Genomic DNA, 12,316 nt, shown 5'->3' with positions numbered 1-12,316 from the left:
GGCCTATGGAGGAAACAAGGACACTGACTCCCTTCTCCCTTCCTGTGAACACTCGCAGCTTTTTCAGTCTCTTGCTCTCTGGGCTTTTACACAAGCTGTTCCCTCCGTCTGCAGGATCCTTCTCTCCTGTCGTCACTACTTAACTACTGTTTATCCTTCAGATCTTAGCTCATGTCTCTTCTGCTGGGAAGACTTCCCTGATTAGGTCACATTCTCCAGTTACAGTCACAGCATTGACTTTCCACATGTCACATTTGCAACCTCACACTTATTTGTGATTATTTATTATGGCTCTCCCACTATGCGGTAAGCTTCACGGAGACCGTTTTATTATGAGCCCTATCTCCAATACCTAACACAGGGCACAAAGTCAGGGCTCCACAAATTATCTGTGGAATGAATAAAGGGCCAGGAATGGGTTTGCACTTAAGCTGAAACCTGAAGAATTAGAGGCGAGGCCAGAGTGTAGAACAGGTAGGAGGGCGGAACAAGGCAGGCCACTGAGCGGACGGGCGGGGAAGGAGGGGGAGCGCGGTAGGATGTGTAGGTGGGGACGTGGGGAGGAGTGGGGCTTTGTTTTGGTTTTTTCTTTGCTTACTGAGATGGAATCTCGCTTTGTCACCCAGGCTGGAGTACAGTGGTGCAATCTCAGCTCACTGCAACCTCCACCTCCCGGGTTCAAGCGAGTATCCTGCCTCAGCCTCCCGAGTAGCTGGGATTACAGGCGCCCACCACCACCATGCCCGGCTAATTTCTGTATTGTTAGCACAGACGGGGTTTCACCATGTTGGCCAGGCTGGTCTCGAACTCCTGACCTCAAGTAATCCGCTCACCTCGAACTCCCAAAGTGCTGGCATTGCAGAAGTGAGCCCCCGCGCCCGGCCTGGGGGGTTTGTTACACGGAGGGCTGAGCCGTGCAGGTTCTGTTCCAAGCCAGGCGGAGACCGTCACCTCTGGCCTCTGCTCCGTTCCAGAGGCGGCGTCACGGGAGCTGGAGAGCAAGTGCCGCGCGCTGGAGTCGCAGCTGGAGGCGCGGGCCGCGGCTAACGCGGAGCTGCGGCGGGAGGTGGCACAGCGCGAGGCTCTGGTGTCCGCGCTGCGCTGCAGCCTGCGCACCGAGGAGCGCCGCTTCCTGGAGGAGCTGCGCCGCCGCAGCCACCGCGCCACCGTGCTGGGCACCGAGCTGCAGAAGCACACCGAGGCGGCCGCCTACCTCTCCTGCCAGCTGCACGCGGCGCGCCAGAGACTGCAGGCCCCGCGCCCGGGCCCCGGGGCCGCAGCCGAGCCCCGGCTACGCCGCCGCGCACCACGGGCCCGCCGCCCGCCTGCTGCCCACGAGGCCGCCGCCAAGGGCCCTGGCCGGGACTGGGCCGCCTGGGACCGCGGGGCCGGCGCCCTGGACGACGCCGACCCGATGCCTGACCCCGCGCTCTTCCTCCGCAGCGCACGGAGGCCGCTGCGGCCCAGTGTCCGCAGCCCGCGCCAGCCGCCTCCGCAGGAGCCCCCGGACCGCGCCGGTCCGCAGCCCGCGCCCAGCCCGCCCTGCCCGCCCAGCGCGCCCGGGGACCCGGAGTAGGCGCGGGGCTGGCCTGGGTGACGCGGGGCGGATGGGGAGGGCCAGCCAGGGACGCAGCTCGGGCCCCGCAGACAGGCCCAGGGGGCGGAGGACAGCCGCCCCTCCTCCAGGAAGCGGGGCGAGGCGGCCCCGGCTTCCCCCAAACCCCCGAACCGCCAGCCTTTTGTACTTCCCGACGTTTCCAAAGCTTCGAGCCTTCTCCTCGCGCGAGAGCTCCTCCGCGGGGCCGAGCGGGGCACCTTCTCTACCGAGAGGACTCGCAGTCCCGATCCTGGCCTGGCCCCACCTGCCAGCGAGACAGGAGGGACGGGAGCCACGCCCTGCCCCGGGAAAGCCGACAATCCATGGTGGGGCGGGGAGGGCTGGGCTGGCCTATGGAAAGGTGCGCAGAGTGGCATTGACGCCCCAGGCCCCCCAGCTCCCCCCGCCTCCCCCACCCCCAGGCCGACGCCCTTCCCGCCAAGCCTTCTTCGTCTCCAGGAGAGGCCCGGGCTAGGGGCTGGTCCTTCTACCCCCACCCCGACCCTGCCGATAGGTCCTTGCAGGTGAGCACGGAACACTTTAGAAGACACATCCTCCCAGAACCCCTGGTGGGAAAAGTGCGCCTGATGGAAGCGTAACTTCTGGAAGGTAGCATCCATGGGCCCTGGGAGAGGATTACAGAACCTCCTGGGTGGCCGGACTTGGTCTAGAGCCGTCTCCAGCTCAGCTCTTCCCGAGTCCGCCACCCCCCTGGGTACGCGGGGACTGGGAGCTGTGCTGGGGAAAGGAGATGACAGGCCCGCTGGCAGCCAGGCTTCCCGAAGGCAGGAGCTGTCTTCCCCCGCAGGAGGTAGCCCCAGGGGTTTTCCTAGTCCTGTTTATTGGTGCTAATTTTGCTCGGCTTCCTAATCAGCTGGCTGCAGCCAGAGACAAGAAGAGGGCCTTGGCCGGGCGTGGTGGCTCACGCCTGTAATCCCAGCACTTTGGGAGACCGAGGTGGGCGGATCACCTGAGGTCAGGAGTTCGAGACCAGCCAGGCCAACATGGTGAAACCCTGTCTCTACTAAAAAATACAAAAATTAGCCGGGCGCGGTGGTGTGCGCCTGTAATCCCAGCTACTCGGGAGGCTGAGGCAGGAGAATCGCTTGAACCTGGGAGGCGGAGGTTGCAGTGAGCCAAGATTGTGGCACCGCACTCCACCTGGGCAACAAGAGCAAAACTCCGTCTCAAAAGCGAAAAAAAGAAGGAGGGCCTGGCTTCTTGGAAGCGGCAGCTACTGATGGGAGTTTGGGTTTGGGTTTGCTGGGGGGATGGTGGGAGCACAGGTTAGTCTCCATCCTGGCCCCTCCACAGATGCCCCTGGCCCCCTCCACAGAATCTGGCAGTGGCGGCTGCTCAGTTCCCTGCTGTCTAGCCTGGGGAATGGCGACGTGGAAAGGGGAAAGCCCCACCGCCTAACACCCCGTCTCCTAAGCTCCCCTGACACCACCAAAGGCAGGAAGGACAGTTTCAGCGCAGCTTCTTGCCCCTACCCCCAGCCCAACCTAGAAGGAAACACAAACCCCTCCAGCCCATGCCATCCTCCTGTGTGGGTCCTGCATCAAGTCCTAAGTGCCTGTGAGGTCTTCCAGGGCCTTCGAGGGGAGGACGTGGGGCAGGGAGAGTCCTTTACCTCCCTCACAGACACCCCTTTCCTGACAGGTCCTGACCCTGGCTGAGGCCACACATTCTGTGTCATGCAGGGGTCTGGGAGGTGAGCAGAGTCAAGCTCTAGGGGTGACAAGCTCTTCTCTCATCACAGCCCCATGAAGAGGGGGGAGTCCCGGATCACACCCCCTTTCCCTCCATTTGTTAGAGGGAGCAGGAAATTGGCAAGAAGTAGAGACCAGTGAGCGAGCAGACTCAGGGCCAAGCAATGTGCGGCTCTCCCAGCTGACCCCACCCGGGACTGCCCAGACCACTGAGCAATAACCACGCCTGGTCTGGGGTGTCCAGCTCCTGGGATTCAGATGGCTGAGGTTGGGGCACCCTTGGGACAGTGCTCTCCAGTCTAGCTTGGGTCAAGAAGGTGGCCTGGGGTCCTTGCTCTGCCTGCCCCCACCTCTACCCTCTACTAGTCCTGCAGTTGCGCCTGTGCCATCTCTGCCCCCCCTCAAGTGTGTGTAACTCACTGCACCCCTATTCTGTCCTCCTCCCTTTCAGAACCTGTGTGTGAGGGCCTCACTCCTCTCTCGGAGGTGCCCAGAGGACCGTGGGAAGGAGGGCTAAAGTGCACAGACCCTCATCTCCCACAAACCACACTTTTGGGGTGAACAGGGTGACTTTGTTAGGTCAATTCTTCTGCAGAGATGGTGAAGTACTTTATCTGCCCACCCACCCACTAAAAGCCATAGCTCCATCTGCCTGTCCTCCCCCAGCTCTATAGCAATAGCCCCCTTCCCCCTTCCCTCCTGGGCATCCAAGGTGTCCAGCTGGGGGCCCCCTCCGCACTCTGGCCCCAGGGATCTTCCAGTGGCCTACCTGCCTCTCCCGAAGTGACTCCATCAGCGCCACCCAACTCCCGTCCCTCTTCCAGCAACCACTGGGAGGTGCTTGGAGATCCCCAGATGAAAGGTTCTGGGTGCGGGGGCAGCTGACTCACTGACTCAGCTGAGGTGCCGGAGGTGCCTGGGAAAGGAAATAAGGCAAGCTGGGGGAGCACCTGTGGCAGACACATGGGTCCAATTTCACAGAAATTCCCCTCCTCGCCCTCCTGCAAATAATGGGAGACTTCCCTCCACCCACCTGCACAGAAGCCTCTGTGCAGCAGAATGAGACTAGGAGCTGGAGTCAGTGGTCTGCTCTTGGCCTCAGGGGCCCAACACTCCTCAGCTTCAGGGCCCTGGAGAGGCCCCACCCTCCCTGGGTCTGGCTTGAGAGCCCACCTGGCCAAAGGGAAGCCTCCCACCGCCATGCACTCCCCGCCCCTGGAATGTCTTGGTGACTAAGAAGGGAAAGGACTGTATTTCTCTCCTCTGCTGCACAAATCCTCATTGGGAGAGAGAGCGTGTTGAAGAGGACACTCAGGGTCCCTAGGTGGAGCTCCTGCCACACCTCACGTGTGGACAGCTCCAGGACGGACAGCTGCAGGCAGGGACCTCCCCCTGCTCTGGAAATCAGCCAGGGAGCACTGGGCAGTGCAGTTTGAGGCTCTGTACCCCTGGCCCTCACAGCCCAGCCACAGCACCCTCTAGCTGGGGGGACTAGTCCGGGGTCAAAATGGGGTAGCCCTTCCCCATATAAGTAGTAGGATGGCGTCCCCCCGTTGGAGAGAGGAAGGAGGCCTAGAGGGTGTGGGGCATCTTCTCCTCAGCGTGGGGAGCCAGGGGTCTCCAAGCACCTTCTCCTGGACATGCCAGCCTTGAATGGGGGGCGCGCAGGGCTTCAGACCCACCTGGCAGGAGCCCTGCTCCAAATTCTCTGTTGGCTGCGCTTTCGAATCCAATGCTTTTCAGAGTGTATTCACTCGCCCACAGAAATAGAGCCCTGTGCTTTAGGGGTGACTGTCATATGCCTTATTCTTAATAAAATCTCTGAAAAACATGTGAGTCCAAAAATCTCTTACATTGAGCACTTGGCCTCACTGCACCTCGGTCTTGCAGGTGTGGGAAGAGCATGTGGAGGAGCCGGGAGGTGGTTCAGGGTCAGCCAGTGGGTACGATGAGACCAGGAGCTGAGACTCTGGGGTCCCCTCAGTAGATAAGCCTCAGATCGGCCGGGCACGGTGGCTCACACCTGCCATCCCAGCACTTTGGGAGGCCAAGGTGGGCAGGTTGCTTGAGGTCAGGAGTTCAAGGCCAGCCTGCAACATAGTGAAACCCCGTCTCTACTAAAAATACAAAATTTAGCCAGGTGTAGTGGCACGTGCCTGTAATCCCAGCCACTCAGGAGGCTGAGGCACTAGAATCCCTTGAACCTGGGAGGCAGAGAATCCAGTGAGCCGAGATCACGCCAATGTATTCCAGCCTGGGTGACAGAGTGAGACGATCTCAAAAAAAAAAAAAAAAAAACTATTCCGGCCGGGCCCAGTGGCTCACGCCTGTAATCCCAGCACTTTGGAAGCCCGAGATGGGCGGATCACGAGGTCAGGAGATCAAGACCATCCTAGCTAACACCGTGAAACCCCGTCTCTACTAAAAAATACAAAAATTAGCCAGGCGTGGTGGCGGGAGCCTGTAGTCCCAGCTACTGAGGAGGCTGATGCAGGAGACTAGCGTGAACCCAGGAGGCGGAGCTTGCAGTGAGCCAGGATGGCGCCACTGCACTCCAGCCTGGGAGACAGAGCGAGACTCCATCTCAAAAAAAAAAAAAAAAAAGCTGTTCCTCAGATCAAGTACAGATCAAATATAAGGCACCCATCTGAGTGGGTGTCCTCACCCTCAGCTGAGCCCTGCCCCTCTCTCCATCCCACCCCAATCCAAAGGAACAAACAGAATCTTAGATCACAGGCTCCTGACTAGAGTGGAGAAGAGAAGACTGGAAGAGCCCAGTGCCTGGAATTGCCCCACTGTCCTTTCCCAGAAGGAATCCTGGGTTCCAGCATCTTTGGCCATGCCGGTGCCCTGCCCCCGACCTGATCCACCTGCCAGACGCCCCGCATCCCAGCAGGAGCCCTATTCTTATCCTCCACTAATGAAGGTTATCCTGGGACTGCAGCTTTAGGAGCTCAGCGCAGCCAGCACCCATGAGAACTCAAGCCAGTACATTTTCAGTGCAGGTCTATGTTAGGGTGACTCAGAGAAAAAGGCAGCAGCTCTGTGTTCTAAGGACGCTGGGGACCAAAACCAAAACCAAAACCAAAAAAAAAGTGGCTTTGCTTGCAACCCTCCTGATAACAGGACCCACCTCTTCCTTCTGGGGAACTGCTCTGCACCCATCTCAGTCCATGCTTTGGGAGGGCCAGCTCCACCCGTGTGGCCCAGGCAGGGCAGGCCACACTGATCAGGCTGATGATGACCATGCAACTCCATCTGAACCAACAAGAGCCAATCTTGGGCCTTTTGCTGGAGCCATTCATTCAGCACCCCATGGTAGGTGCTATTTAGTTCAGCAGTGAACAAAGCAGGGCTATGGAGAAGGACAAACTCTTGGGTGGCTAAAATGGCACCCAAGAAATCTGGCAGGTCATTTGCCACCACAAGGGTAAGGCTGCCTGAGTATAAAGCTACCATAAGAGAAACAGAACAGCCGGGTGCGGTGGCTCATGCCTGTAATCCCAGCACTTTGGGAGGCCGAGGCGGGCGGACCAAGAGGTCCAGAGTTCGAGACCAGCCTGGCCAACGTGGTAAAACCCCGTCTCTACAAAAAGGACACAAAAAAAGCCGGGCATGGTGGTGGGCGCCTGTAATCCCAGTTACTCAGGAGCAGAGGCAGAAGAATCCTTTGAGCCTGGGAGACGGAGGTTGCAGTGATCTGAGATCATGCCATTGCACAGCAGCCTGGGCAACAGAGTGAGACTCCATCTCAAAAAAAAAAAAAAAGAGAGAGAGAGAAATGGAACAAAGAGATATGGAGAGGCTGGGCACGGTGGCTCAAGCCTGTAATCCCAGCACTTTGGGAGGCTGAGACGGGCGGATCACGAGGTCAGGAGATCGAGACCATCCTGGCTAATACGGTGAAACCCCGTCTCTACTAAAAAATACAAAAAACTAGCTGGGCGACGAGGTGGGCGCCTGTAGTCCCAGCTACTTGGGAGGCTGAGACAGGAGAATGGCGTGAACCCGGGAGGCGGAGCTTGCAGTGAGCTGAGATCCAGCCACTGCACTCCAGCCTGGGCGGCAGAGCAAGACTCCGTCTCAAAAAAAAAAAAAATATGGAGAGACAATTCAGATAATCAAGTCACCTGGATCCAGCCATGCCTGAAGCTCACAGACTCTTACCCTTTTCTGTTACATGGATCAATAAATCCCCTCCCCCTTCCAAACTTAGGTGTGGAATTTTTTTTGTTTCTGTTTATTTTGTTTTGTTTTGTTTTTGAGACAGAGTTTCACTCTTGTTGCCCAGACTGGAGTGCAATAGCACAATCTCAACTCACTGCAACCTCTGCCTCCCAGGTTCAAGTGATTCTCCTGCCTCAGCCTCCTGAGTAGCTGGGATTACAGGCACATGCCACCACGCCCAGCTGATTTTGTATTTTTAGTAGAGATGGGGTTTCACCATGTTGGTCAGGCTGGTCTTCAACTCCTGACCTCAGGTGATCCGCCCACCTTGGCTTCCGAAAGTTCTGAGATTACAGGCATGAGCCACCACTCCCGGTTGTTTCTGTTTTTTAGGGACAAGGTCTCACAGTGTTGCTCCGGCTGGACTTGAACTCTGGTGCTCAAAGGAATCCTTCCACCTCAGCCTTCTGAGCAGCTGAGAGTACAGGCCTAGCTAACAACACACACATACATGTATACACAAAATATATATATTTTGACACAGAGTCTTGCTCTATTGCCCAGGCTGGAGTGCAGTGGCTACGTGGAAAAAAACGCGCCCAGCCAGTTTTTTCCTGCTTTTTATTTTGAATTTAGTTTCTTGCTTAAGCGTCTAGGCTCAGGTTTGGGCCCAGGATGGGCTGGGACCAGGACCTGCAGCAAGCCCAGGAAGGCTGGCCCAGGCTTCTTCTTGTTCTTAGCCTTTTATCTCCTGGGGCAGTGAGGGAATCAAAGGCCCAGCCTTGGATATACATCTGCCCAAGACTCTTGAGTCTTATGTACAATTTCAGAAAAGGAGAAAAGAAAGGGGGCAGGGCACAGTGGCTCACGTCTGTGATCCCAACACTCTGGGGTGCCGAGGCAGGTGGGTGGATCACTTGAGGCCAGGGATTTGAGACCAGCCTGGCCAACATGGTGAAACCCCATCTCTACTAAAACTACAAAAATTAGCTTGGCGTGGTGACGCAACCCTATAATTCCAGCTACTCTGGAGGCGGAGGCAAGAGAATTGCTTGAACCTGGGAGGCAGAGGCTGCAGTGAGCGGGGGTCATGCCACTGCACTCCAGCCTGGGCAACAGAGTGAGATTCCATCTCAAAAAAGAAAAGGAAAGGAAAGAGAAGGAAGGGCAGGGCAGGGCACAGGGCTTAGGGTTCCCCAGACAGACCCCTGGGGATGCTTAGCTAAGCCCATCCCAGAGTCACAGTTCAGGGTGGAGATATGGAATATCAGAACCAGATAACTGTTTTGTTTGTTTGTTCCTTCGTTTTGACAGGGAGTTTCACTGTCATCCAGGCTGGAGTGCAGTGGTGCAATCTCAGCCCTCCTGGGCTCCAGTGATCCTCCCACCTCAGCCTCCTGAGTAGCTGGGATTATAGGCATGCACCACTTATGCCCAGCTGATTTTTTTTTTTTTTTTTAATATTTTAGTAGAGCCGGGGTTTCACCATGTTGGCCAGGCTGGTCTCAAACCCCTGACCTCAAGTGATCCACCCACCTGGGGCTCCCCAAGTGCTGGGATTACAGGCGTGAGCCACTGTGCCTGGCCTCAGATAACTCTTAAAGATCATCTATGCAACCCTTTCATTTTACACATGGGGAGACTGAAGCTCAGGGCATCTTACTGGCGGCCCGCCCTCCCTTCCTTCCTTCCTTCCTTCCTTCCTTCCTTCCTTCCTTCCTTCCTTCCTTCCTTCCTTCCTTCCTGGCAGTTCTGCCCATGCAGTTTTGGGGTTGAGGGAGGTAGAGCACTTCCTTTCTAGGGGTTCCCAGAGATTGGCCAGGGAAATAGGGGACTCTGCCACAGTCCAAGGGATTTGGTTTCCCTCATCACCTCTCCAGCCCCCTAGGGAACTCTGCAAAGGACAGGGAAGCAGGAATGTAGGAATGGCCAGCTGAGTGGGTGTATCCATGATAACAGTAATTAGTGAGGTGGGAGGCTTTGAGCGGGCTAATTATGCAGACTGGGTCTCAGACTAGATAACCCTCCCTTCTTATCTTTACGCAGGGACCCAAAAGATGGGAAACCTGCAGTGCTCAGGAAGCCAGGAGGTAGCCCTGAGGATGCCTGCTGTGCAGTAGGACCCTGTGAGGGAAAGGGGAAGGGAGCCACTGAAGATAAACTGAAGACGATTTTATTTGTTTGTTTCTGTTTTTTGAGGCGGAGTCTTGCTCAGTCACCCAGGCTGGAATGTAGTGGTGCGATCTTGGCTCACTGCAACCTCTGCTTCCCGGGTTCAAGTGATTCTTCTGCCTCAGCTTGGGAGTAGCTGGGATCACAGGTGCCCGCCACCTCACCAGGTTAATTTTTGTATTTTTAGTAGAGACAGGGTTTCGCCATGTTGGCCAGGCTGGTCTCGAACTCCTGACCTCAGGTGATTCGTCTGCTTTGGCCTCCCAAAGTGCTGGGATTATAGGCGTGAGCCACCGCGCCTCGCCTTAAACTGCAGATTCTAAAGCTGCTGGGACTGGTTCATCACTAGGCCCATGGACCAACTGGTCACCGGTCCCCGTGCTGACCAGTAAGCACTTACGGACACTCACTGACCCTGAAGAGGACAGGGAGAGGTGCCTCCGCTGGGTATCCTGCATGGGCTCAGGCTGGTGGGTCTCAGCCAGGCATGATGGAGATGATCTGTAAGTTTTAGACATAAAGGTCAAAGCATAGAGTACACAAAAGGAGTATCTAAAAGGAAAGCCAGCTGTTATAAATAACGGGGGGATCGGCCAGGCGCAGTGGCTCACGCCTGTAATCCCAGCGCTTTGGGAAGCTGAGGTGGCGGATCACCTGAGGTTGGGAGTTCGAGACCAGCCTGATCAATGTGGAAAAACCCTATTTCTACTAAAAATACAAAATTAGCCGGGCCTAGTGGCACATACCTGTAATCCCAGCTACTGGGGAGGCTGAGGCGGGAGAATCGCTTGAACCCCGGAGGCAGAGGTTGCGGTGAGCCAAGACTGAGCCATTGCACTCCAGCCTGGGCAACAAGAGGGAAACTCCATCTGAAAAATAATAACAAAAAATAAATAAATAAATAATGGGGGGCTTAAAGGTGAAACTCCAGGCTGCCAGCAATGCTGCCCCCCCCACATCCTATGGAGCCCTCAGAACCTGGCACCCTCTACACCGAAATCATCCACCCAACCAACAAATGTGCATTAAGTGGGGTTGGTGGTGTGCACCTGTAATCCCAGCTACTCAGGGAACTGAGACGGGAGGGTCACTTGAGCCCCTAAGTTGGAGGCTTCCGTGAGCCGTGATCATACCACTGCACTCCAGCCTGGGCAACAGAATGAGACCTTGTCTCTAAAAATAAAATTAAAAATAAATAAACGTGCATTAAACACCTACCATGCATTGGGCTCTGGAAAGATGCTGGGAATACCCAGATAAATAAGTTATGGTTCTTGCCTTCAAGAAGTCCCCAGCTCGGCTGGGCACAGTAGCTCATGCCTGTAATCCCTGCACTTGGGAAGGCCAAGTTGGGCGGATCACAAGGTCAGAAGTTCGAGACCAGCCTGACCAACACGGTGAAACCCCGTCTCTACTAAAAATACAAAAATGAGCCAGGTGTGGTGACGCATGCCTGTAACCCCAGCTACTTGGGAGGCTGAGGTAGGAGAATCACTTGAATCTGACAGGTAGAGGTTGCGGTGAGCTGAGATCACGTCACTGCACTCCAGCCTGGGCGACAGAGCAAGACCCTGTCTTAAAAAAAAAAAAAAAAAAAAAAAGGCCAGGCACAGTGGCTCACACCTGACAGCACTTTAGGAGGCTAAGGTGCGTCGTGGATCACCAGGTCAAGAGATCGAGATCATCCTGGCCAACATGGTGAAACCCCGTCTCTACTAAAAATACAAAAAAATTAGCTGGGCGTGGTGGCTCGTGCCTGTAGTCTCAGCTACTTGGGAGGCTGAGGCAGGAGAATGGCTTGAACCTGGAAGGCGGAGCTTGCAGTGTGCCGAGATCGTGACACTGCACTCCAGACGGGTGACAGAGCGAGACCTCGTCTCAAAAAAAAACAAAAAACAAAAAACAAAAAACAAAGTTCCCAGGTCTAGCGGCTGCACTCCTCACCCAAGACCCAGACATCCCAGTATGGCTAAGAGGGTCTCAGTTTATGCCTATTGCCCCTGTGTCATTATTAATAGGGTCCACTTGCACTCTCAAAAGTGTTCTGGTTTTAACGATAAACTATGCAATCACCTTAACCATAGCACATTGTTATAGGCATTGGTGGAAATAGCTGGGGAAAGTGGGAGTATGTGCTGTTAAGACTATGATGGAGGCTGGGCACGGTGGCTCACGCCTGTAATCCCAGCACTATGGGACGCCAAGGCAGGCAGGTCACCTGAGGTCAGGAGTTCGAGACCAGCCTGGCCAACATGGTGAAACCCTATCTCCAATAAAAATACAAAAATTAGTCGGCCATGGTGGTGGGTGCCTGTAATCCCAGCTACTTGAGAGGCTGAGGCACGAGAATCGCTTGAACCCGAGAGGCGGAGGTTGCAGTGAGTTGAGATTGTGCCACTGTACTCCAACGTGGGCTATACAGCGAGACTCAGTCTCAAAAAAAAAAAAAAGAAAAGAAAAGGAAAAAAGAGGACTATGACGAAAAGACTTTGGTGGAAGCAGTGTGAAAGCAAGAATCAGTCTGCTTACTGTGTGGTCAGAGGTCAGACCACCAGACTACAGAGAATGTGATCAGAGGATGATTTTTTTTTCTTTCTTTTCTTTTCTTTTTTTTTGAGACGGAGTCTCGCTGTATAGCCCACGTTGGAGTACAGTGGCACAATCTCAA

At 55.6% G+C, this 12,316-nt stretch overlaps 1 protein-coding gene across 1 annotated transcript in view; it reads left to right on the top strand.

The window, feature by feature from the left end:
• The window catches only part of CCDC92B (coiled-coil domain containing 92B), a 30,404-nt gene extending 25,264 nt beyond the window's left edge, over window positions 1-5,140 (top strand). Inside the window, exon 4 of the mRNA XM_023184746.2 lies at window positions 975-5,140. Coding sequence (XP_023040514.1) covers window positions 975-1,576 — 602 coding nt within the window. The 3' untranslated portion in view covers window positions 1,577-5,140. The remainder of the gene's footprint in view (window positions 1-974) is intronic.
• Window positions 5,141-12,316: the final 7,176 nt, after the last annotated feature.

This window comes from Piliocolobus tephrosceles, chromosome 16 (assembly GCF_002776525.5).
Source record: "Piliocolobus tephrosceles isolate RC106 chromosome 16, ASM277652v3, whole genome shotgun sequence".
NCBI classification, from domain to species: Eukaryota; Metazoa; Chordata; class Mammalia; order Primates; family Cercopithecidae; genus Piliocolobus; species Piliocolobus tephrosceles.
The sequence above is the reverse complement of the archived record's forward strand: the minus strand, read 5'-3'. Positions and strand labels throughout refer to the sequence as shown.